At 38.2% G+C, this 27,987-nt stretch overlaps 1 protein-coding gene across 17 annotated transcripts in view; it reads left to right on the forward strand.

Annotated features, from left to right (window-relative positions):
- mycbp2 (MYC binding protein 2) overlaps positions 1 to 27,987 on the forward strand; it is a 106,138-nt gene that overhangs the window by 5,977 nt on the left and 72,174 nt on the right. For all 17 annotated transcript variants that reach the window (XM_065293050.2, XM_065293049.2, XM_065293051.2 and 14 more), the window contains exons 3-16: positions 3,610 to 3,825; positions 8,479 to 8,632; positions 9,111 to 9,307; positions 13,993 to 14,235; positions 14,444 to 14,515; positions 15,046 to 15,142; positions 15,632 to 15,705; positions 19,122 to 19,260; positions 19,355 to 19,431; positions 24,472 to 24,676; positions 24,790 to 24,954; positions 25,426 to 25,584; positions 25,722 to 25,926; positions 27,312 to 27,457. In XM_065293050.2, the coding sequence (XP_065149122.1) occupies positions 3,610 to 3,825; positions 8,479 to 8,632; positions 9,111 to 9,307; positions 13,993 to 14,235; positions 14,444 to 14,515; positions 15,046 to 15,142; positions 15,632 to 15,705; positions 19,122 to 19,260; positions 19,355 to 19,431; positions 24,472 to 24,676; positions 24,790 to 24,954; positions 25,426 to 25,584; positions 25,722 to 25,926; positions 27,312 to 27,457 (2,149 nt within the window). The remainder of the gene's footprint in view (positions 1 to 3,609; positions 3,826 to 8,478; positions 8,633 to 9,110; positions 9,308 to 13,992; positions 14,236 to 14,443; positions 14,516 to 15,045; positions 15,143 to 15,631; positions 15,706 to 19,121; positions 19,261 to 19,354; positions 19,432 to 24,471; positions 24,677 to 24,789; positions 24,955 to 25,425; positions 25,585 to 25,721; positions 25,927 to 27,311; positions 27,458 to 27,987) is intronic.

Consider the following 27,987-nt stretch of genomic DNA (forward strand, 5'->3'; position numbering starts at 1 on the left):
TTGTTAAATCACAATTTGTTCATGAAAACATCTGTACGCACATCTCACGCACAAATATGTGCGTACGAATGTTTAATGAACGAGACCCCTTGTTTTTAAAACGGTTCAATTTTATTATCTAATGTTAGTTCAATTTGTTTCCAGGGTTCAATGCTAAGGATTTTTTTTTGCTGGCAAGGTTGGGCCAATGGTTCAGATTTTTAGGTTCCCCATCACAAAAAAGCACTACAATATAAAAGGCATGATTGTTGTTTTTATTGTTTTTGACCCATATAACCTTAATAAATATGGTTATGACACCAAAAACTACTAGCCTAGCTCATATATATTTCTAATATTGAGATGTGACTTTATGTGTGTGTGTGTGTGCGCTTTGAATGTGTGTACACCACTGTTCTATATAAATGACTGGATTGCGCATGACGTCACAATTGAATTTGTGAAGCCACAGCGCCGCCATGTTGGTATACCCAAACATTCTATTAAATCAATGTATGTTATCAGATTTTAATGATAAAATATCACTTTACAAGACTTCGTTTTTATATCTGAAGTTACCCTGTACATTATTACAACACAAACGTCCTAAGCACAGGGCTCCAGACTGCCCCCAAATGGTGGCATTTTGCCCCTAAAATTTGAGTGTGTGCCACTGAATTTTACATCCAGTTGCACATGTGCAACCAGTAAATTTGACCTTTTTTTCCAAAAGTGCACAATAAAATGTGACACTGAATTTGAAACAGCACATTGTACTTTCTGCATCTATCATTAAAGTATTTATTAGTAATACAGTGGAAATTAGTAGAAATGTGAATATTTGGTTAGCATGTTGATTTACGGTGTGTGCCCCTAAAATTTCTGGTTGCGCCCCTAAAATTTTCAGTTGGGGGCCACTGTGCTCCTAGTGAAAAAAGTTAGTCTGGAGCCCTGAAGCATTAGGGGTGGCACGGTTCACCAAACCCTCGATTCAGTTCGTATTACGGTTTAATGGCCTCGGTTCTGTATGGTTCTTGTTGTTATTTTTTCGTTTAATTTTTAACACTCCAGAAATATATTATCTTATTAATGTAGTAATTATCCATAATTTAGGATACAGTATTAAAAAAGTTATATCATGTAATCATGCACAAACTGAATTTGACTTTATGCACATTATACAGGGCACGAGGCTACATAAATTGCGCATGCCATGAACCGTCGAACCGTGCGACACACACACGCTCCAAACCGAGACAAGCCAACCGAACGGTTTGGATTTTTTTCATGAACCGTGTCTTCCCTACTTCTCACCTTTTTCTACCCATAAAGCTTTGCACAAATTATTATGGGAATTATGATGTTTGATTTAATTATTGATCTAATGTGATATACCGTGCACAATTTTTTCAATCAGTCCTGAGCAAATATTCAGTATTCAGTATTGACATCAAAGTAAAGAAGGATAATTTATAGATCCACGTAGGACCTACACCGTAGGCTGTGTGTAGCTCTGCATAGCCTGACCCGAACCTCACCAAAAATGTAACAATGCGTCCTACTACATGGACCCCAAACACTGCAATTGGTCCGCTAGAACCCCTCCCAGGGTTTCCCGCAGCATATTTCAGTTAAGGTGGCCCGCCCAAGCTTGGAAACCCTACCGCCTTAACTAGGTCGTCCAAAAAAAATAGCGCGTACGCGCATCACACCGTGAGCGGGGACGCGCGCCACACGGCAGGAATGAGAAAGACATTGTCTGGACCGTCACTGTCTGTAGGATAACTAGCCAGTTGATAAAACATCTCGGAGAATAGCGCAGACGCGCTTCACACCGCGAGCGTGCACGCGGACCACACAGCCAAAATGAGATAAGACGTGGTCCGTCATGTCTGGAGGATAGCCAGTTGATAAAACGCGTGTCCGTGAGAACTGTAAGTGGACTTATGGTTTGGGTTTATTTAAGCCTGTTATTGTATTAGTCTATAGTTTTTGCAAATTTAAAGTAAGTTAGCTGGTGATTTTGTTGTTTGAGCAAACTGCTAAGGTTTCACGTGCCTGTTAGATATAATTGTTGAGCGCTCTTGCTCACTTTATTTATGTGCATTATTTACATGCTACAGTAGTTACACTCCTTTAAAATAATGTCATTAATAGTGGGAAATAATCAGTTTGTACAATCTTCGAGCTATCTATCATTGTTCGACAGACTTTCTACAACATCTGCTTCAGTTTGTGTTTATTAACCCTTTAGTTTCACTTTATCATGCAGCTATTCCCGTTAGAAGTAAAAACATTTATTCCATTAATAATCTAGTATGTGTTCATTTTTTGTCAAAATTAAGTTTTATTTGAGTGTTTTAAAAATAAATATTTTATTTATTTATTTTATTAAAATATTTTAATTTTCATCATGACGCATACGCCCCGCCCCTTTGATTGCCACGCCCTCGGCCCCGCTCACCCACCCAACCCTACCACCTTAACTAACAAATTTTCCTGTCTCCCGTCGCATTTCCTCGTAACACATGTCCACTTGCGATGGTAAAAACAAAGAAAGGCCAAGTTGAGGAGTCATATAGAATATATAGAAGTTGCTGTCTATTTACCTCCATCACTGCTGATGCTTCAACATCATGCACATCATGCTGCTTCTTTGGCTTTGCCCTAATACTGTGTATTCACCATGACATGCCCGGTGTGGACATTGCCTTAATCTTAATTGCCTTTAATTAATCTGTGGCACAATTTCCTCACCAGCACATCACTGAGTACGCTTTGTTTACTTATATTTTGACATTTAAATCTTTTTTATTTGACATTTTAATATTTGAAAACGTTTAAAGAAAGTGAAGACTGTGACCTTTATTCTATTGCTAGTCAGAGAGCTCAAGATTAGATGAAAAATTTTGGTATGTGTGAGATCCATCAGAAACCCAGTTGTTTTGTCTTAGCTAGCGGGATATTGCTTTAACCAGACTGTTCTTTGCACACGGGTAGGGAATTACAGGAAGTCCATTAGGCTATGAGCCATGACTAAGATATGTGTGGCCACCTAATGACTACAGAGGTGGGGTTGGCGTCTGACGTCACTAGGTCTAAAAATGAATGACCTTCTCTATTATATCATTCTTAAAATGTATGTGTGTGTGTGTATGTATATGTATATGCACGTTTCATATATGTATATATTTAATATAAATTCATTAGGTTTTTAAGCTTTACACATGATGTAATATGTATACATTCATGTATTCATACATTCATATAACATATGCTTACACACATTCACAATTATAATGCACATTTGCATTTGAATAAATGTAACTGCGGTGACATAGTAGTTTGGAGATACACTGCCCACACCAATATATTAGTTCAAACTAAATGAAAGTTTTACTCTTAATATTACAGCTATTCTGGTTAGTCTTACATGTGGCACCTTATCAATAATATCAGTTTTACCCAGGCTCATAGATAATGGAGGTGTGGTTATTCTTTGTCGCAAGTACCTTATCCCCTAAGGCCTGTAGTACTACTGTACATGTATTTGAGACCACTGCCTTTTACCACAGGTTTTCCACTTTTTGTGTATACCTCCCTAATTTTCCTCCTTATGTCTCCTTGCAGGCAGAGGTTCTCGATGGGGCCTTTCCAGTGCCGGACATCAAACTCCACAGCAACCCCTCTGCATTCAACGTCTACTGTAATGTGCGGCACTGTGTGCTTGACTGGCAGCAGAAGGAGGCCACGTTGGCCCTGGCCTCACGCAATTCTGTGCAGAGCGGAGACTCGGACAGTGAGGAAGAGGAAGAATGCCGTGAACCCGCTGTCAAACTGCCGAAGGTATGAAAAGCTGTTTTTGTACACCTAAAAACAAAATCAAAACGTTGTGACAGGTGCGTAATAGCACCCCTATATGATCAAGGTCAGTCATATTTTGTTAAGATATCATTTGTAACATGAAAAGATAACAAAGAGGCACTCATAGAATAAAAACTATTTTGTAGCATCACAAAACAGAACTGGCATGAGAACACTCCCTCCGTTCGAAACCGTGTACTACTATACTATGTAATAGGCAAAATCAGTATGCTTAATGAATGGTATGTCCGAAAGCTCAGTATTCAGAAAACGATACGTGAGAATTTAGTTATTAGGGATAAGATGTCTTGCTCAAGGGCACCTCAGTCGTGAGACTCGAATCAACGACCTTCGGTTACAAACCTGACTCTCTAACCATTATGTAAAAAATGACAAAAGTTAAAGAAATAAAAAATACCAGAAGACAGTGAATTGAACGTGTCTTTACAAAAGTAAATGATGAATACAAGAAATGTTTTAAGGGGCAATGAATGAACCTGTCAATTTTATTGTTTTATACTGTTGTCTGAGGTCTACTTATAATATTTGCGTGGTTTTTACATTCAAAAACATCAAAGGCAATAAGTAATACGCTATTTTGTAACATGGATTAGTGGCTGTCTGGAGAAATGGTTCGTTTGAAGGGGTGGGCCGCATTAAAGACCTGGACGTAAACGGCCACTGCTATGATTGGACAGCTTCATGCCCCGTCATTACATGTGGGCAAATGTTTTAAAAACATTAATGTGTAAAAATAGCAGCCGAACACAAATATGTTTGAGCCACAAAAGATTTTGGGTGCTAAAGATGATACACATAAATGACAATACGTAGAGTAAAGTAGAAACAAAACTTTAAACTCGATGTGACTAAATTACCGTATACAACACAGTAGGCGAGCATCAGAATCTAAACTGCGGCTGATAAATCCTTATCAATAACTTTGTATATTTCTATTGTGCTTGTGAGGTTGCGCTTACATACACGTAACGTTACATACCACAGTTATATGATAAAAAAAGCTTTGTTGAGTGTTTGACCTTTCAAACGCGACTTGCCTAAATAACCGTATACAACACAGCGCGCATCAGAATCTAAATCACGGCTGGTAAGTCATTTTTTATCACTAACTTTGTATATTTCTACCGTTATATTACAGTCGTATTGTTAAGTGTTGCACCTTAATTAATCGTTTAATATTTTTAGTAAATTAAAACAGTCAAACATACGTATTTAGACACGGATGTTACAAAAGGGACATATCAAGCGATCTCTTACTAACCAATGGTAATACGCAGTAACTTAAATAAAGTAAAATGTTTTACTTACTATGTATACTTTTGTGTCATTCCTGCCAGAACCAATATTAGTGGTGCTTTTAATCACAGTCTCTCTGCAAATCCAGCATCGACTTGTGGCTTCTTTAGAAATGAATCGGCAGTACACAAAGTAAACAAACACTTTCCACGCCAGCTGGAACTTCTTTAAAAACAAACTTTAACCACGCATTCCTAATGTTATGATCTGAGTCTCCGAGTTAAGGTTATACAGAGGCTGTGTTCTTCCCATAGACGGTTCTTCCACAACCGAACAATAAGTTTCCATGGGTACTCATAACAGATCACCGCGTCAAAATAAAAGTCTCTCAGTAAAAATGTATTTAAAAGTCATTTTGGTTACATTTGGCAATGTTTAAAGACATGTTTACTGATTGTTCAGACACTGCATGGTTTGATTTACCCCTGGCCCACACGTGTGTTAGCGAAGCTGTGGGCGGGGCTACAAAAGTGGTCGTTGAATTTGGGTTTGCAGGAGGTGTTTAAATTCTAATCTGACGTCACATTTCAGCACATTCCTGAATCGCCTGTTTTCTTGGCTTGGTGCCAAAAACTGTTATATTTCAGTAAGGAGGATGTTTTCAGTTCTGAAGCTTGCAGGATGTGCATTTTAGTATGTTGACATCTTATATAACAGAATATCAATGTAGGGTTGGGCAATATTGACCAAAATTCATTTCCTAGTAACTTTTGGATTAATGGGTATTTACAATAAATATCTCTGTAATTTCCACTAAGTGAAAAAAATGTTTACATGAAAGTCAAAGACTTGTGTGAGATGTCACAACTACCTTTATCAGAATAGCATATTGATATGATAATAAAATTCAAATATGGGGTTTTCCTCCCTGTTTGAAATATACAGCCCAACATGCAACTTCATTGGAAATCTTAGTGTACATTTCTGGAAGTGCTTCTGTTGCAAAGGAGTCTCACACTGTACCGATATAAACGCTTTTGTCTCATCCTGTATGTCACTGGGAAAAAATACTGATATATTAACAAAACTCAATATACTGCCCAGCCCCAACCGAAAGTACTATTTAAAAAAAATAAAAATCAGTACGTACTTTCACAATACTTGAAAGACAGTCTTGTCTTGTGTGATCCACATGCGTTTGCCCTCAATGAACCTGTTATGTGAAACGGCAACACCTCATTAAAAGCCATTTAAAACATCTTTCACATCCAGTAGTTTATTTTTTGGAAGTAAAGCGCATCACTGCTATATAATTCTTCTCGGCACAACGCTGTTGCTATAGTAATGGATTTTCTCCTGATTTACTGGAGAGAAATGGCCAGTGATTCAGATCAGGTCTGTTCTGCTGTGTAATGGTGGCTTTATACTGAACAAGTTGAATGATTCATTTAATTTCGTTTGGCATAAATATTACTTGACTTATTGTCTTTGAGACTAAAGTGCTGGTTCGGGAAGTAAGTAAAATTTATTTACCCTAACATATTAAACATTCAAAGCTGAGCTAGCAGGAGTTTTGAGGTTATTAAAGGATGGTATATGCTTCTGTTGAATAGCCAAATCCCTAGTGACATACTATAATACCCATAACCCTGATCCACCAGTCAAGGAGCTTGCTGTTATGAAAGCACGAATCATGGCTGACTGACTCAGCATTTACTGCCCAGTACATTTACCATTGTGCGTGACCAGTGACGTTATTAAATCAATTCTTTTACATTCTCAATAAGCTTGTTTAAATATTTTGTAATGCAATTTTGATATCTTCGATTTTGTACTTGATATTGTGATTCATCTAAGAGCTGGTTGGATTCACAGCTTTTTATTAAGGCCTAAAATATAGTAAAATCACTGTATCTCACAGACTTTTGTGGTTTATTGCATTTTATAAAGGTCATCAACTACATTAGGATAAAAGATACCAATGTATGGGAGAGGGGGGCACAACCTAACCCTTTTTTGGTTTTGGCTCAATCATTCAAATATTTGAGATTGATTCATTATATTTTTATACAAGCAACACACACATCTCTGCTACAAATGAACATTTGAAGTTTGTTTCTAGTACTTACTATTCTTGGACAATTACACCAAACGCGACAGAAGTGCAAACGTTACAACTTACCCCATAGGAGGGGTTAATTGTAACAGGCAGGGGGTTAGTTGTAACACTTGATAAAAATTAAGTTTGCAGGCAAACATTTCAATACTATTTTGTCTATATACTTGAAGTGAATATTGTTTATATATCTGTCTATAATAGACAGCTATCCACACTGTATTCATTCATCCAGCCCTTTTCTAACAATACTTCAATTATAAATGGATACAAATGTCTAAATATGTGAGAAAAAGCAGCACAATTATGACAAAACATTTTTTTTATATGTGACCCAGTCTGTAATAACCATACTACAGTTTTAAAATCAAATTCTTAGAAAATGAGCATCAAAGACTAATTTAGCCATTCATTAATTTCATTATGATTTCAATCTTTGACGTGACCTTTTTCAATCAAGATTAAAGATATAAACAAAAATAAATTTAACACATGATTTTTGATAAGACAGGCATATTTATTTTATTGGCAGCTAGCAATCATTAGTGTGTAGCCTATTAGAAACAACGGCAAGAATTACGCTAACGTTAGCGGTTTTCATATCGTAAGTGCTGAGGGGTTACAACTAACGTTACAATGAACCCCGCTGGGTCAAAATATTTTCAAGCCCACCAAAATAGTTGCTAAGAGCTGCAGACAGATTTTAATACGATGCTATGTTTTAGTCAACAAGACACCGATTAATATAACATAGCATTGGATTTGGTATCTTACAGACCCAACTTAGAAACCGAAAAAAACATATGATGAAAAAATGTATTCTACATGCCACCAAAACACTCGTTCATCAATAACTCTTTGGAAAAACATTAAACATTTCCAATAATTTTCGGGAGATACCAGAAAAATACCAGAAAAACAAAACGGCCAACCTTGTGCAATAATGTAAACAATGCGTGTTACAACTAACCCCATGTTAGTTTTTGCCCCGCGCACCCCTGCATTTTCAACATAATTCACAAACAGTACAGAAAATGTGTCTGTTCCAATATCTGTTACTAGCCTTGCCTGTTTGGACTGTGATATTTTTTATGTAAATGTTTCTAAAATTCAGTTTGCTATCATAAAAATTGCACTATATCATATAAATCTTGATTATGTCAGCCATCCCAGTCTCCAAATATTGGCTTTAAAAAAAGCTCAGATCAGCTTATAGTAAAGATGCATGCGTCACCTCAAATGTATGTTTTTCTGCCCCACAGATTATTGGTATTGGACTGTGTGGAGTTTTTGAGCTCATCAAAGAGACGCGCTTTTCACACCCGTCACTGTGCTTACGGAGCCTTCAGGCCCTTCTTGATATGCTACAGGGCCAACAACCTGAGAGCTTTCAGACTGAACCTCCAGATGTGCTCGGTGAGACACAACTCTTGCATATGGTCACACATACACACACATACCATTCAAATGTTTAGGGTAACTTACTCATTTTTTATTATTATTTTAAAGTGTGGAAATAAATCCATAAACTCATGTAACTATGGGAATAATGGTATAACTAAAATATAGTCACTCTTTGCAGACTATTGATGTTTTATCAGCCAGCTTTTAAAGATCCCACCAAGTTTTGGAGGATTTTTTGTCTATGCTGGGCCCTTATTGGCTACTTGTTCTTCAATATTTGGTCAAAGTTATCTATTTTAAGTGTAAAGTGCTTGCACAATTATATATATATATATTTTTAAAAAACGAATTAAAAACATTAAGGTGTGTCTTAATAATCTCAACGTTAATAAGATTGTGAAATACAGTTTCTAGGCTAAATACAGGCCCTAAACTTTTGAATGATAGTGTAAGTGTCACACTTTACTCATGACCTGTTGTGTCCTGGCAGAGTCTCTTTTCCACCTTCTGCTGGAGACAACGGTGCGAAGTACAGGGATGAATGATTCCACGGGTCAGACCTTGACGGCATTGTCCTGCGCCTGTCTCTTTAGTCTGGTTGTGTCCTGGGGAGACACTGGTAAAACCCTACAGGCGGTGTCTGCCATCCTCACTAACAATGGCAGCCATGCATGTCAAACCATTCAGGTAAGACATTCGTTCTTTTTACATTTAAATAGGCTTTTAAGTTTCTAGAAAAATACGATATTCCTTCAACAAATGTCAATAAATGTTTGATAAATAGGTCATAATAAGGAGTCAAATTGTCCTTTTTTAAATATTTTTTATAGAAGTAAAGTAAAAACAAACCATCCGTCTCCATTGACTTTGTATTGCGAGAGGCTGCCTACTTGTCATTTTTTGCTTATAACAAAAAGAGAATAATGCCTAAAAGCTGTTGTGTGACAGGGTGTACAGCTAACAAGCCAAAAAACCCAGAAATAAGTTTTTATAAGCTGTCAACCCCTACAAAAACGAGCATTTAAAGACACAAAAGTGGATTCAGGCAACTTTTCATAGTACTACTATTATTAGAAATACACCCACTGGAGGGAAACGTAGTCAGCGATCCACTTTTGTGTCTTTAAACGATTGTTTTTTGGGTCGACAGCTTAAAAACGTATTTTTTGGGTTATTTAGCTTGTTAGCTTTATGCTATGTACACACCAAATGCGGGGCATCGCATTACTCGCTCTATATTGCTCGCTGGATTTAACTTCGTACATATGCAAATTTTTCGCTCAAGTTGAATATTTTCAACTTGGGCGAAGACACGTTTGAGGCGAATAGCGCGTGTTTTCGGGTTAAACCTGCCGCCCATATCGCGTCATTCGCATCGTCCCACGCGAGGAGGCATCTGATCGCGTCTTTGCATTGACTTTGTTTGTAATCTACTCGCGCAAATCGTTGAACTCGCGTCTGGTGTAAACCCACAGTTACACCTTGTCACACAGCAGCTTTTAGGCATTATTCTGTTTTTGTTATAAGCCAGAAATGACTATGAGGCAGCCTCACGTAATACAAAGTCAACAGAGACACTTGGATTGTTTCCCCCCGGTGGGCGTGGTTTTCAAATTAGCATAACTGCGCTCTGTCTCTATGCCTGGGTTGCGTATGTGTGGGGCGGATCTATCAACAGAAGGTCCAGATTTTATTGGGGTAGGGGCGTGTTTGTTTAGGTGATTTCAGATGTCAACATTGGCTTTCAGAGATCGTGCACCCTGCCTTTAAAAGAATTAAAAAAAAATACAATATGAGGACATAAATATAAGCCACTGTTCATCTAAAGGCAGGACAACAACACATCTCCAGCATGCACAAGGTTAAACCACGGCATATGGTGGTCAGCAATTGAATTGCCTGAAAATTACAAATCCCTCCGATTTCCCATCTTTATGTTATTACTCTATCAATGCAAAGTCCCTCAGCCAATTACACCTTAGACTTCTGCCATCTGCATGATTAGCATCTCTCGGTCAATTCTTGCCTACTTAAAGGCCCCACAAGGCTGTCTGACAATATCACACAATGATAGACGCGATAAAAGCGTAGTTCAGTTGTAGTTGCCAAGGTAACTTCAACCTAATTGGAGCATGAATAATGTGCATAGCTTGGGTAAAAGTGTGATATTTCAGCTGTTGTGATATTAGATTATGGTCATTTGAATAAATTGCTGTATGTGTTCTCATCTTGTGGTTTGAAGGGCTTGGCGTTATACTGTAACTTGACATCTTAAAATTTCTTAGCCTTTATGATATTCATACATTCATCTCCATATTCATGTGTTTGTCGTAAAATGGCTTTAATGAACATATTAGAGGGATGATTTAGATGATCAGAAGTCTAAATTAAATCATGTAAAGAGACAATGTGATTAAATCAGAGAAACATCTCACTTTATGACACAATTCCTTGGGGTGTTAGTTTGTGGTTCCTCACACATCACACTCATTTCAAACTGCAAACTCAACGGTTGATTAAGTCAAGTCTGTAAGTGAGTCATTAGACTGATTCAAGCTGATGACAAATAAGTTTGCAGCTGTTCTTTCATTCATTTTAAACTATTCATAAAGACCACAGAGTATTTTTGTTTTGTGTTTGTCTGCATTAAAGGAATAGTTCAACCCAAAATAAAAATGAGCTCATGTTTAACTCATCTTCAAGCCGTAGTAGGTTCATATGACTTTTAACCTTCAGCTAAACACAGATTAGTTATAATATTATAAATAATTTTCTCTTTTTAGTTTTATAATGGCACCACTTTAAAGCTTTAAAAAACATTCAATTAATACAGTTATTAAATGTCTTTTGAGAAAAAACAATGGGTTTTTCGTAAGGAAACATTTATATTTCAAACTTTATAAGCTACAGCCATACATGTGTTCATGAGAGAGTTAAGGTCAGGGAGAAGACTCACATCTTCGCCTGACATTACAAAAACATTTAATATTTTGTTATAGTAGTTTCTTCAACGAGAAACCCCAGACTGATCTTCCCGTCCTCAAAATGTTGTGGGCGGGGCTAAGATCGGCTGGCACCCAGGCTAACCAGATGCAACTAAGCAAATAAATTGCGCTATTCGTATGCAGTTGGACACATTTTAAGTTAACTCGCGTAAAATTCAGATGTAAATGCGCTCAATTTGCTGGCTCAAGTTAGCTTGTAGTCTTAATATGTGTATATATCAGTCCCTTCAGAAAAACGAGATTATGCGATCACATGATTAAATGCATAATCAGCCAATGTCCGCATATTTATGCAGAGGCAGCATTTTTTTCAAACACGGCGCACTTTGAACGCATAAATTGCTGATTTTCTTGCATGATTTCATAATCCCTGCATTTTCATAGCAAAAAGTCACATATATCTTAGCAGAAATTTGAAAAATGTTGCATTTACTTTACACGAGCGCAGCCATCTCCCGTTGCCATGGGAACATTGTGAAGTGCCGTAATCACGCGACCGCAGTTTTTGCAAGTTTCTGCAGTTTTTGCAAAGTCCTGCAATTTCATTGCATAAAATAGCATAAATATCCTGCATATTCCAACGCATTTTTTAGGAAAATGTGCCGAAATGATAAAGGATTTTTGCCTGCAACAGTCACAAAAAAACTATGCATTTTTCTGGAAGGACTGCTAGTTTAAATTGAGCAAAGAGTGTTTTTTACAACTTTGTAAAATATTGTCCAACTTCCTCTCTCACATTTTTCTTCCTGTTTCTCTAAGAGGCTGTTTACACTTGGCATTAACATGCGTTTTTGTTGATCGGATCACAAGTGGATGACGTTAATGCCAGGTGTAAACGGTGTTCAAAACGTTTTGAGCTCGTCCACTTTCGACCACTTTCAACCACATCCAGAGGTAGTCGAAACCACTTTTGATCGGATCGCTTTGGAGTTGCGGAACGCATATGTGGTTGAATGTGTTAGAACAGCCACACGCGACCGCCTTCTCTCCGCCCATTTATCTAATCTGAGGTATTAAACACAAGTTTTACGTCTTTTCTGACTTCTGGCGTAAACAGACGGTGAACAGCGCTATTTTTAGCCTTTCATTGATAAAAATAAAGCTTCTGATCTCCGTAGTTTCGTTTTGAAAGCGTGTGAAAGTTGCGCGATCCTATTTCATCAATTGCGCTGAAAATTCCGAGAAAGCTCTTACATACACACATACAAAACTCTGTGCAGCATGTTTATTTACTAAACAAGCAGTGGACTCCGACATAATATTAGTTTGCGTCCATATAAACTCATAATTACTCCCGCTCGCGTTTGAATGACAGCAGAGAGACTCGCCCACCGTCTCACAGACCACCCCCTCACAGTAATCAGGACAAAAGCGGTGGAAAGTGGAAAAAAGAGACGGATTTAAATACCAGGTGTAAACGTAATGTGTCTCTCTCGTCCACTTGTGATCCGATTGATGAAAACACATCTTAATACCAAGTGTAAACAGCCCCTTAAAGTAAGAAGATGTGTTGTACAGCTCCGCGTGTCAAATTACAGCGGCGATGATTTAGACCTCCATTGTTGTTTCGCATTTCTGCCTCCGCTCACTACGTCGTAATTACATCACTACTAGAGCAAGATCCTTAACGTAGCGTGAATATCCGCCAAAGTTTAGATTTTTTTAAATTTGCGCGAATCGCGCATGTTGAAAAATCGGAACTTTGACATCAGTTGTCGGAATCACAGGATGTCTATCGCAACTTTGCCTTGACTTTGATGTAAATCTCTTGCGCTTGAAGCTTTATTCGCATCTGGAATGAACGCACCATTAGAAGGATCTCTTGATAGAAATGCAATATAATATACATAACAAGAAAATGTATGACATAAAACATTCTAAAACTTAACATTTTAATTAAACAAAATATATTAAATTATATAACATGTTGTTTGTTAGTAACCTTATTTTTATGAGGTTTAATTACACAGAATTTATGCTAAATTAATATATTTTATAATGTGTCATAAAACTGGGTCCTCTAGTTTGAGAACCACTGCTATAGAGCGTGTTTTGTCCCTACGTGTCTCGGACGATGAAATGTTTGTCCTGTGGTGGCTATAGTAGCTTTTCGAAAGGGAGGGGTAAGCTATGAACTGAGCTGTTGGTTGCAATTCACAATCCCACAGCTAGATGCTGCTAATAATCTACACAATGGACCTTTAATGAAATAATTCATACAAGTTTAAGTTCATTCAAGTTTGAATATTCTTTTAATAAAGGAACCAATTCCGATAAATGTTACTAGGATATATATAAGTCCAGCCTCAGGGTAATGTGAACCGTGCAGTCCTCTGACCCGACTCGTGTATTTGTGCACTCTTATAGGTTCCGACAATCCTGAACGCTCTCCAGCGCAGTGTGCAGGCAGTGCTGGTGGGAAAAATCCAGATTCAGGACTGGTTCGGGAACGGCATCAAGCGAGCTGCCCTAATGAACAAATGGGTTCTGAAGGAGGTGAACATCGATGAAGACGAACACTGTCTTCTTCAAACAGATGGTTCTTTCCTCTACCTGCTCTGCAAGGATGGTCTCTACAAAGTGGGCTCAGGTTACAGCGGGACCGTCAGGGTGAGGTCAACAGCTGTTTATTAGCATCCCAATGGGAAAAATATTTTCATTTCGGTGTATAAGACTAAATTATTGTTTGTGCTTTAATAAGGCTGTCAGTATTAATTGAATTTCTATTGATTTGTGATGTCATGGCTACGTTTTAATGCTTACTCTGTAGATTGTTTGTCTGCGTTTATGTGTGACCTAATGAAAGTATTGATTCCAGGGCCACGTGTACAACTCCACATCACGTATCAGAAACCGTAAGGATAAGAGGTCGTGGCTGGGATTTGCTCAGGTATTGACCTTTTTAATGAGAATTAATGAGGTTTGTCTTTGGGGTCATATTAACTGACTAAGCTCCTGTCAAAGAGTTGTGCACAATTTAAAATTTATTTTAGGATGCCAGTTTAAATTCACTTAGCAAACAAATTGCTAGTTTGTAAATTGTATTCAGTAAGATTTAACATGGAATGGAATTAAGCATAAGCATAATTTACAGGACTATTTGTACATAAAAAATTAAACATAAACGTTATTATACACGCCATATTTACATTACTTCATTTTATGGACAATGGTGGACTAACACTACATTTTCAAGAATGGTCAGGTAGATTCTTAGTGTCAATATTTATTCCTCTAAAACATTTTTTGGGGGTGTTTTGTGCTTCTCTATGGTGAAATAAAATTGGTTTTAATGGTTGTGTTAATTGGTGTAGACAGTATTATTAACTAGAAGTAGTTTTCAGCCATTGAACTGCCGTCAACAGTAACAATGTCTTGAGGCCATTGAATGAAAATTTGTTGTGGCACTTTGCTTTACAGGGTTGTTTGCTATATCGAGACATAAACAGTCACAGCATGTCGGCCATTAAGATCAACCCAGAGACCCTGGAGCAGGAGGGCACCATCACAATGCCTGGTACAAAAACATATTTTGTGCTGTAGCTTATAAAGCAACCGATTAACCTGTGCGTATTTGTAGAAATATCGGTTTTACAGATTTCATGAAATCACTTAGCAAACATTTTTGCTTGCTTTTAATGTGTTTCCTGATAAAGGTGTATAGCAAGATTTTTGGGTACAGCATTAAATTGAAATGTTTTCATCCATTTTTTTCTTTATTAAATGTGTCACAGCTAATAGGCACGACAGACTATTCAAAAATGGTCGTATGATTTGTATCTAACCTTGAATATCTGTATTTAGCCGTGTTTACTTATGTTACATATCTTAATATGAGGTGTAAACAGGATTCTAGGTTTGACAAGCCTCACAATTAACCCCTCTGAAAATGAACTACAATATGTAAATGTAAACAGATGGAGATAAAAGCAGTTCTGTTTCTGAAGGGTGTGTGTTTCACATTGTCTCATTATTTCAATTTCTATCTCTCTCTTTTCTTTCTCAGGTCTTCAAGCAGATGGGCAGAACATTGTATTCACCGATGGAGAATATATTAATCAAATTGCAGCCTGCAAAGATGTAAGTTGTTTTATTCATTGACATTCACACCAAAGTCTTTTCTGATGGACAAAGTCGTCCTTTTCTAAAATCGCCCGAGCTGCCTTTGCGTTTGAATCGTGGCTCCAAAAAGTAGGCAGCTTGATTTTGCCGCCCCCTAAAATGTCTTGTTTGTAAGACAGCATAACATGTGCCATTTATATAATACCAGAATGCTTAAAAATAGCTAAATCTGCTGTATTAAGTTTGCCAGACCAGTAGGTGGCGATGTTACCTTGTAAAGAAACATTGCAAGACTGCGCACATACACATTTGTCTATAGATTGATTAATTATAAGCAATCAAGATGGCGGAAGCATTGAGCAGTTTTGTTTCGATGGATGACGAGTGGCCGAAGTGACCGTGGACTATAAAAAATCTAAAACTTTGTTGGAGAAAAGTTTTTAACTTTTTGTGCAGCACAAACACAATGCTGTAGTCCGTCATTGTTGTTTTGGTTATATTCGCGCACACCTGTCAAATGAATGTGCATGACGCCACCGTATCTCAGGTTTATGTTTACGCAGTACACACAAAGATGACAAGCGTCGTTATGCCCTTTAAAACCCTGTTAAATCTTTGTATTTTCAGGAACACAAAACACTTTGATCACTTTTCATCAAAACAGATTAAAGTATCTACTAAATGTACCAGTGTAATGTAAATTTTTGTCCCATCGCTAGGTATGCTACACATACTTTTGTAGCATATATAAAAACATTGCAGAAATGCAAAGAGAGAGAGGACTTCGTTGGCTTTTTCCAACCCAATGGCCACATTTTCCCCCTGCTGCTATGTTCATTAAACAGCTGGCAGGAAATATCAGAGTCATTATTATCCCCTGCGTCTCATAAAAAACATGATCTGTGCCTATTTTCTCAAGTGGTGTGATTGTGGCTGTCAGTGGCACCTGATCTCCTTTGTCTCAGCCGCTTTCAACCCTGCTGTTAGTGTTTGTGTGTGTGTGTAAAACCTGTGCAGATGGAGAAGGGCTACTGCACTGGACGTGGGCATTCTCTCATATTAATCCCAATGCCTTGCAGCAGTGTGATAAAGGGGTTAAGATATTCACACATCTGCCTTTGAGATGTATTTTTGCATACATGAAAGATGATAAGATAAAGAATAAAAGGGTGAAGGTTAATGAGGGAAGTTGTGAATCAATCTACCATTCACCAGCAGAACGCGTTTTCAGCGTGGCTTAAAACAATATAACTCCAATAAGGTTCCTCACTTGAACCGTGTGTTGGTTTACGGATGGAAGTCGCAGACCTGCCAACCTGTACGCATTTTGCGTAGCAGGTACTCATTTTGACCTCAAAGTACGGTGGTACGATTTGTCACTCTAAACTACGCAAAAACCTGATGACGCCCTTTGCCGCGCGAAGTACTCAAAAGAAGCAACAGAAAAAAGAAAAATATGTCCAATCATAGCACTGGGCTCATCCACCACATAGAAAGTGGGGATGATTGACAAGTCTTATGGCCAATCAGTAACAAGAGTCTGCTATCGATGGAATCACAAAATCCAGCGTGATGATCTCCTTCCTCCACCCGCAGTTTCTGACCATCTTTTTCAACGGAGAGTCAAGACGTCTGACCCGCTAAGGTAAACTGGTCAGGGTGGATGTGCAAATAATGAAATAATGCATTAGCTTAATCCTTTGAAGTCGACTGTCGCGCGGGCTCCGTTTCATAACGTGCACTTGACCGCAAGATGCGCTAACATTACTTCTGATTTGTAAATGAGCATCATTTATAATTGAGCGCTTACGAAAAAGTACCATGATTTTACCATGGGGAGAGCATCCAGTTATAGTCAAATAAAAACGTAAAGTTCACTCTCAGTGAAGGGAATCCACCTGACATCCGAATGAAGCGGATTAAATGCGTTCTGAAATAACGCGCTCTTGATAATTGTCAATAAAATAAAACGTCATATACAAACCACATCAAATAAAGTTTTATAAATGGAGAATATCTCGTGTCTCGAGCGCCCACGTGATAGGTGCCTATGCCGTACTGTACTGCACTGTAAACAAAGCTACAATAAATTACAGACAGACACACAGTTAACAGCACTACTGTCACAGTTATGGTTGAATTTAAAGCAGTGTTAACTCTAAAATACTGACTTAAAGGTATAGTTAACTTAAAACATGTAATTCAGTCATAGTTTACATAACAGAACAGACCATCCAAACATTTATGAGTTTCTTTATTGTGTGATACACAAATTATTTTAAAGAGTGTTGATAACCACAGTGTCTGGTGCCCACTCCATTGTATTTTTTGCTAGTCAGGGAAAAACAACAATGTTTTTCTCAATTTGTGTTGTGTGTGTTTCACTCAAGAAAGAAATCATGAAGGTTGGACACAATATGAGGTTGAGTAAATGATAACAGAATGTAATTTGTGGGTTAACCATCTCCCACTATTTAACAGTAATATCACTTTTAACAGTGTTTGTGCAGACATGCTAAACTTTGGAGAATACAGTATTTAACATTAATAATGTTATTAATCACCATGTAAGGCAAATTTAGTTAAACATGATTTTATTTATATTTATAATTATTTTTAAAGCAGATTATGGCAGGATGGGGAAAAAAGTGAGTGCAATGTGCAGCATGTTACCTTGAAAGTTACCAAAAGGTGTGTGTGCGTGCATGTGCGCGTGCATGTGTTAAATTATATGTTAAATACCCGTGTTCTGTCCTTTCGGCCGATGCTACTGTACTCAAAAAAAAATTCCAAGGTTGGCAGGTCTGGAAGTGCTACAATAAACACGCACATAGGCGCATTATGCTCAATTGCTTCACATTTTGCATCTAAAACCACACGGAAAACTTGATTGTGCCGCTTTCCTTCTTCATTTCAAAGCGCTTGGGCGCTCCATAGCGTCTGCTGTTGTTAAGTAACCTAAACATTGCTTGACGTTATGAGCACCCACTGGCAGAAAAAGATGAATATGTTGTTAATAAACTTATATTGATCCTCATTTACATTTTATATTTTAAAATATATGTATGCGTTATATATAAGCCTATATGCATAAATGCGCGCTTGTCCGCATGCGCGCCCACACACACATTCTATAACCACTTTGGTGAATTGGTGCATTTCCATTGCTAGTCCTAAACTTGTTCTGGCCCTACAAATGATAATAGATATGTGATGCTTTAATGACTTGCCCATGGACCATTTCCTAAAAGTAAAAACTATTGACATGCACCACTCTTTTAAACGACTATAGCAGCCCATCTTAGGTGCTTGATAACTGTGCATTTATAATTAAACCTTAGGCTGTACCAGAGATGAATGGGACATCATACAAATGTACATTTCCTAGAAAGCAATAGCTTTCGTGATGATAAATGGTTGTGTAAATGTTATAGGATGGCTTTGTGGTGCGGATATACGCCACCAGCTCAGATCCGGCCCTACAGCAAGAACTGCAGCTCAAACTGGCAAGGAAGTGTCTTCATGCCTGTGGCATCTCCCTCTTTGACCTAGAGAAGGACCTTCATATCATCAGTAAGATTAATGCTTAAGAGATCACACATTTATGAATGTACATCAATGTTTAAGTGAAAATGGTGATAACCATGATTTGTGTTTATGTCCTCAGGCACTGGGTTTGATGAGGAAGCTGCTTTGATTGGAGCCGGCAGAGAGTTTGCTTTGATGAGAACAGCATCTGGAAAGGTAGTCTGTCTGTCTCTTTCTCTCGTACAGTAATACAGTAATAAATGAATACTGCAATACCATACTTTTATACAAAAGGTAGGATTTCCAGGCACATTATGGCAACTGTTTTAACCTGGAGGTTGCAAAAAGTAATAGCGGGGGAAAACTTCTGTTTTTAGCGGGTGTATAAAATACTTATAGCAGTGATCTTCCTGTTGCTAGATGAATTTCTGAACGAGAGCATCAGCTTGCACATGGTTATCAGGGCTTGCCTAAATGCAATTCCGTATTTCCCTGAAAATAAAGCGGTGTCTGTAACAGAAGAGTGAATTAGAAACCCATTTACAGAGCTTTCATTAACAGAAATGGCATCATTAATTGAATTGGAAGAGTCACTGATTGGCATGGCAACAGACATGGACCTGAAACAAAGGTTTATTGAGAAGCCACTGGCTGGTGGATTTTTGGATATCTGTTTATCTTGACTATGAGTAACAAAGGGGCTGTTTACACTTGGTATTAAGATGTGTTTTCGTCGATCGTATCACAAGTGGACGAGAGCGACACATCACGTTTACACCTGGTATTTAAATCCATCTCTTTTGTCCACTTTCGCAAATTATGGTCATTTAAAAGTACCTGCATCAATAAAACTTAATGCTACGAGTGAGCGAGCGCCCTGTGATAAGATGGCCGCTAAAATGCGGACGTTCCACTCAATTGGCCAGCAGCGAGGGCGAGACATCTAGCCTTTATACATATCTATGGGTAAAACATTGTGCTCAGTACCTCAGATTAGATAATTGGGTGCAGAGAAGCTGGTCTGTGTGGCTGTTGAAACACATACATGCGAGTTTACACTACAAAGTCGTCTTTAGCATCTTCCACTTGTGATCCTTTCGACGAAAACACATTTTGATGCCAAGTGTAAACAGCCTCTAAGTGATATATCTCTGTGAGACTAGGATTAGTCCATTTTCTTAAAAGAAAAATCCAGATAATTTACTCACCACCATGTCATCCAAAATGTTGATGTCTTTCTTTGTTCAGTTGAGAAGAAATTATGTTTTTTGAGGAACAGTAGTTTTTCAACGTAGTTTCAAAGGACTCTAAACGATCCCAAACGAGGCATAAGGGTCTTATCTAGCGAAACAATTGTCATTTTTGACAATAAAAATAACAAATATGCACTTTTAAACCACAACTTTTTGTCTAGGTCCGGTCCAGCGCGACCTAACGTAAATGCGTAGTGACGTAGGGAGGTCACGTGTTACATATATAAAACTCACATTTGCGGACCATTGTAAACAATAAGCTGCCACAAAGACATTAATTAGTATCAGTTGACAAACAACAACGTAGGAACGGTCCTCTTTCAAGACGCTTGTAAACACTGGGGCGGAGTTTCGCGTTCGTCCTCTGTGACCTCTTGACGTCATGACGTATTGCGTGGGGTCAGCTGGCGCATCACGACCAGATCTACATGATGAGAAGTTGTGGTTTAAAAGTGTATATTTGTTATTTTTATTGTCAAAAATGACCATCGTTTCGCTAGATAAGACCCTTATGCCTCGTTTGGGATCGTTTATAGTCCTTTGAAACTCCGTTGAAAAAAAACTGTTAAGTGTTGAGTTAAGTGTTAAATGTTGGGCTCTATTAAAGTCCATTAAAATGAGAAAAATCCTGCAATGTTTTCCTCAAAAAACATAATTTCTTCACGACTGAACAAAGAAAGACATCAACATTTTGGATGACATGGTGGTAAGTAAATTATCTGGATTTTTCTTTTAAGAAAATGGAATATTCCTTTAAGATCAAATGTAAAACCACTAGAGATGAAACTGTTTAAAATTTTTTACCTCATGTTTATAGTAGCCAAAATCACCATGATTATCAATATTATCATAGTTTTGTGAACAATTTCTGGAAATGTGAAAAAGTACTGATGCAAAACAAATTTAAAATTGATTTTAAATGTAAGTGCACTTATGTTCAAATAAACATCAAATTAATCATGACACATTAATGTTCATCTAGTTTAGATCAAACACAAGTGAGTTAATCAGGTTTTCATATAAACACAGGACAAATCCGCAAGTCATCTGCGTATGTTGTGAGAAATCGGGTGTACCTTATGACCCAGGAGTAAGCTGCACGACACCTACACTCGCGAAAGAAACAAACTGAGCTTTAAACTCATCAGATCACATCATTAAATGGTAAATTAATAGAAATGAATAGTCCACACAGCTAGATTTCCCTAAATGTGAACATTTTTCATTACAAACACATGGGAGCAGACGTGAATGAATGTGTTTTTCTCACATTATTGCTTAAATTCATACTATCCATATTCATACAATATAGTACCTACTGTATTAGCGGTCGATGAGTAGGTACTTCATCTAATTCAGTACCTACTGTCACACTATATGATTTTTCACACAGCCAAAGTCTTTTTAAGGAAGTCACGTCACTGCGCCGACATATTTGCACCATCTCCAGGTCTTCAATTTTTTTTTTAGGCTACTTAAAATATATATTTTTAAGTTTTTCTTTCAATAAAATGAACACATAATCACTCTACAATTAACTGAATTAAATAATTATCTAAACTTATCTGAAGCTTTCAGAAGCAAAATTCTTTGCACCTGTAAACTAATGTTAACCTATTGTTCAGAGGTTGTAAGTATTTAAAATAAAAAAGTTCTTCGTGATCTTTATTTAAAGCAAAAGAATCGTGATTCTCATTTTAAACAGAATCGTGCAGCTCTACCTGCGAGTATGTGTGGGTTTACAGGAGGTGTAGCAGACAGACAAGGCTTGTGTCTGTGGTGTTAAAGCTACAGCCCTCCCAATGGCAGCAGAAGAGCAGGCCGCGCACATGCTTAAATAACTGGAAGTAATTTGATTATTTTAGCCTTTCAGTCGAGCGCAGAGGCACTTTGACTGTCAGTGAGGCCAAAGCGGAGAGAATGGTGTTTATTAACATGTGATTGTAGAGCTGATGTGCTACGGAGTTGTGGGCACGTCCCAAAAAGAACACTTAACATCACCAATTGCAAATAAAAAATGGCTTTGGGATGTAAATATATAAATTTTAAAAATAGTACAACAATGCTCTCATTTTCACGGAGGGCTTGTGAGTCTGTTCTCATGAGATACCACTGCTGTGGGTTTATCATCCAGTAAGACTAAACTCACTCTTCTTATCTGGAGATTATTCAGTCCAGTAAGCAGTAAAAACGGCACTGGAAAAGTTTTCTCTGCCTCACATGGCTGTCAAGCTTGTTGAATTACAGGAGGACATTGAGTTCTTGGCCAACATGCCAGCAAAAGAACCATTTACACAAAGCGTGTCAATTTTCATTTGAATTATCTTTACGTTTTATTGCACGGAGAGGGAGCGAGAGCAAGAGAGTAATGCACTACTTTCTATAAAATAATGGTGTACCCTTTAACTATTAGTATAATTGTCCATCAGACTGACAGATAATTGTTATCTGTATAATTATCTGGATAACTGATACAGTTAAAGTCAGGTTTAATTGTTGATCGGAAATACTATGTTGTTTTCCTGCAGCTTTACAGCAAAGGAACATATCAGCCAAATATAGATGTCTTTTAAATTAGCCATAATTTGATTTTAGGTCAGTAACTAATAAATATAATCACTATAGTTAGGTTGTAATTGATTTGTTGCAGGTGCCATTCATTATTTTATTAAACTAGGCCTAGTTATCCAGTTAGCATATTGTAATGAGATGAGTGGCATGGCTATATACATACTTCTATTCTTTACATGTTTCTCGTAGGGGTGGGCGATAAACTGGTAGAAATTAGGCAACCGGTAGAGATTGTGGACTATCGTCTCTATCAAAGTTACACGTCCATGTCACATTGCTGTGCGCGTGTTCAGGAAATGTAACGTCGTACACGTATTTAAGCACAGCAGTTTTAAAACAATTGAAGCCATTGAAACACAAACAACAGTGCTAAATGCACGCTGTTTCTGTGTGAGAGGAGCGCGCAAGCTGCATTTCCGCTGCTCATTAAGCTCGTGAGCATTTTTGCCGCTTTATTGGCCTTAAATTCACATATGCATCAAAAAAGTATCCTCAAAAACATTTAGGTCTTGAGAGAAAGTAAACAGTTGAAAAATGAAATGCAGGTGTAACAGTGTATTCGGTCCGTAGTGTCTTAGACAGGAGTAATTTTACTCTGTCACTCGTGTTAATCAAACAACATCGAGAAAAATCTATCACTGCTTTTAACTAAATTACTTTTCTACCTTTAATAAAATGTATAATGATATATTATCCTTATTTCATCAATGACCGTTCATCTTCAGTGAGCTTGAGCTTTGTTTGTTTTTTGTCTTTTTTATGCTTTTATACATTTTCTGTGAGAATTATGAAAATTCTATTGCATAAAATATTTTAATATCATAAAAACTTTATTAAAAGAAATAGAAAACTCTACCATGGTACATATCATTATCATGATATTAAATGAATCCTACTGTTAGGGATGGGCACGAGTAATCAATTGACCGAGATGAGTACTCGAATGTGGAATGGCCGATCGATTTGGGTTTATTATTTTTTATAATTTTTTTGTGTGTGGTTATGGCGGCATTTGGATATCTGGTTAGCGTTATAAGCGCCTGTGGTAGTAAAGACCATAGGTAAAGGTACGTGTTTGACGTCAAAGTAAGCTGCGCAGACCGTCGTATGTACCATGCATGATTCAGAAGCTTCCTATGCGCACTCGGGCCACAGCAACCCCGCCGATCCGCCGAACGTTGTGAAGCCGAACACACCTCACATCACTGAGGTACTGTGGTTTTTTCGGGTTCACACATATGGGATTAATTGTAAAAAAGGGTCGCAGGCTGGAGCCCTGCATAAGGCTCAGTTAGTGAGGCTTAAGGCGTAAAAGTGTTTTAACTAGTGTCTGGTAGTTTATTTTATCTGACAAAGATATGTCTTGGGGGCATTGCATATTTACCTGGTGGATGTATTGTAAACATTGCTGTCTTTCTCTACACTGATGCAGATATATTACACCGGAAAGTATCAGAGCCTCGGTATCAAGCAGGGTGGCCCATCGGCTGGAAAGTGGGTGGAGCTCCCAGTCACTAAATCGCCCAAGATTGTTCAGTTCTCGGTGGGCCATGACGGCTCCCACGCCTTGCTGGTGGCGGAAGACGGGAGCGTGTTTTTCACAGGCTCTGCCAGCAAAGGGGAGGACGGCGAGTCAAGTATGACATTAATTTTAGTCAACGTCTTGCACAATTGATCTGAGATGATGATCTTTTTTTATTATGCTGTTGCACACGGATGGTCAACCTCTTGTGATGGTGTCTGCTTTCAGCGAAGAGCAGGAGACAACCAAAGCCCTACAAACCCAAAAAGATGATCAAACTCGAGACCAAGACGGCAGTCTGCACGGCCTGCAATAATGGCAGCAGCAGTATTGTCACTAAAGATGGAGAGCTATACATGTTTGGCAAGGATGCCATTTACAGCGACAGTACCAGTAAGTACCACCTGCTCGAGTCCCATTAAAGATGGCAGATGGGGTATCATTTTGCTGTCAGTAGACCGTTTATCTGTCCATGATCTCCTATGAGAAACTGGTATTTATATGCATTTTGTACACACATTTAGAAAATTTCAAATTTAGACCTTTTTATTACTAAATATGGGGTCAGCGTATATTTGCTGCCGTCATGAATATTTATGTAATTTAAGTCCAACCTGCCACAAGGTTATTAGTAGATTAAGCGACCTTTTTGATCATATTCATGATATGTATTGTTATGCAAAGCATGTTCTCATGAATTAAACACCAGTGATTGAACCACAAGCGATTACTGGGTATTACATATTTTAAGACCCAGTGAAAGTATTTTTTATTAATTTTATTCACTTGTCCTGGTCAAAATTTAACTATTCTTCCCCTGTTGGATGTGGAAAAACTTAAGGCTTGGTTTTCTGGTCTTCCCAGGTCAGGTATCAGATCTGAAGGGACACTTTGTAACTCAGGTAGCCATGGGAAAAGCTCACACCTGCGTCCTGACCAAGAGTGGGGAGGTGTGGACGTTTGGAGTGAACAACAAGGGCCAGTGTGGTCGAGACACTGGGGCCATGAGCCAGGCAGGGAAAGGTGAGAACCTCTTTTCACACCAAATGGAAATTTTTGCCATTTGTGCAATAGTAAAAATTCTCTGGAATTTCCTCTGTTATACTGTGGCGCCTCACAGGAAAGTGTTTTGACATTTTTTGGATGGTTTTCTGCTGTAGCATTTGGAGTGGAGAACATGGCCACTGCTATGGATGAGGACTTAGAAGATGAGCTGGACGAGAAGGAGGAGAAGTCTATGATGTGTCAGCCGGGCATGCACAAGTGGAAGCTGGACCAGTGTATGGTGTGCACTGTGTGTGGAGACTGCACTGGGTACGGTGCTAGTTGTGTGAGCAGTGGACGACCTGACAGAGTGCCAGGAGGGTGAGTGTCACACACTCACACACACACACACACACACACACACACACACACACACACACAGAGCTGAGCTGCTAAGTTGCATGGAGGAGTGTGTAATAGGATTATCGACATCAAAGAACTGCGAGAGCAATTTCAGAGCATACTGTTCTGTATGCTTTCGAATTGCTTTAGCGCTACATTGGTGTCGTGTGCCGATTGGCCTACGCAACACAACATAAAGGGAAACACAGCTACCGTCGTCTTACAATATGACAATGCTTAGCTTTTCTGCCGTAGTAATGCATCTAATGAAGCAGTTTGGGTCTATTTGCGCTGCCGTTTCCGCTGGCACATCGATAACAACACAACAACCTTGTTTCTACTATGACGACTATTGTAAGTGAAACGTGACAAGCAAATGATGTAAACCGATTTTAGTGGTGAGCCAGATTAAGTCTTGGTGCCAATTTAGGGGAGGTTTACATTTCGCATTTTTGTGCGCACAAATTCATTATTTTGAATGTAGATGTGCGGCAAGCGCGCTCAAATAGAGAGTGAAGGGCTCATTTTACTTCCGCGTAAGGCCATCGAGGCCCTCTAGCCTATACGCTTCGCTTTGTTTTTACTGTCTTGAGTGGAAATTGTATGAGGAAATGCGGGGTTCTAGCAGACCAATCACAGCGCTTGCGCTCCACGTAGCATTGACATGCATTTACATTTTGGGAGAGGTGCACTTCAGCCTTGTTGGATTTACACCAAATACCGCCTCTACCGCATTTGGTGTGAATCCAACATATGGTAGTTGGACGCTTGAACATTTTGAGTTTACTCGCTTCATTCGCGCATGAAATTCGAGACATTCGCGCAGAAATTTGCGTCATGGGAGGGGCTTCTGCATTTTCGCTCGCTTCCTGTAATTATGTCACTACTAGAGCAAGCTCCTGATAGGTTAATGCGCCATGATTTTCCACCAAAGTTCATATTTTTCAACTCGTGTATTTCCTACAGCAATGCTCAATTTGCGTCATTTGCGTGTCAATGATTTGCCTCATTCGCGCCGTGAGACCTCCAGACACGGGTAAACGCGTCTTTACATTGACTTTACATTGAAATAATTTGCACCAGGCGCTTTCTTTGTGTTGGATGTGAGCACAGCATTAGGCTCCTGCACAGGGTTCAAATCTCAATCGACACAGAAGTATAAAGTCCGCTTGACTCCTTTTTCCAGGTGGACAATGCCGTTGACTTGTGTCATTCATTTATCTTTCAGACAAATCTAGACGATCAATGATTGCAGCCCATTTAAACTTAGTTGTTGCATCACACTGATCCATTTCTAATAGTTTATTTGGGTATGTAATGAGTCATGTTGTATTTGATGTGTTTATGTTATCTGTCCTCTGCAGGATTTGTGGCTGTGGCTCTGGCGAGTCTGGCTGTTCGTCATGCGGCTGTTGTAAGGCCTGTGCCAGGGAGCTGGATGGTCAGGAGGCCAGACAGAGAGGAATCTTTGATGCTGTGAAGGAAATGATACCGCTGGACCTGCTCTTGGGTACTGCTTTGCAGTTATATTTAGTACAGCTCCATAACCATCCAAACAAAGCTCTTTCCTGTTTATGAGTCAATTTCATGTCATATGTTGAACTATTCTGTCTGCGTGCATGTAAAATATTCAGATTAGGGGTGGGCGGTATGACCAAAATCGTATACATCATTATGGCCATAGATTAATCACGATTAATCGCATACAAAATAAAATAGATTTTTAGCATAATATATAGATTTTGTGCAGTGTTGAATTATTATGTATATATAAATACACACACATTTATGAATGTATTTCAGAAACTTTTACATGTGTTTTTTATGTATTTATTTATATTTTTATATATTATATATACATTTAAAAATGTTTTATATATAAATAAAACATTTCTAAAATGAATATATTTATGTGTGTGTGGTTAAATATACATAATATTTACACACAGCACACACTCATATAGTACGCCAAAAATCACTTTTATTTTGTATGCGATTAATCGCGATTAATCTTTGACCAGCACAATTTTGTCCATAATA

The sequence above is a fragment of the Paramisgurnus dabryanus genome, chromosome 15 (genome assembly GCF_030506205.2).
Source record: "Paramisgurnus dabryanus chromosome 15, PD_genome_1.1, whole genome shotgun sequence".
Taxonomy (NCBI): Eukaryota; Metazoa; Chordata; class Actinopteri; order Cypriniformes; family Cobitidae; genus Paramisgurnus; species Paramisgurnus dabryanus.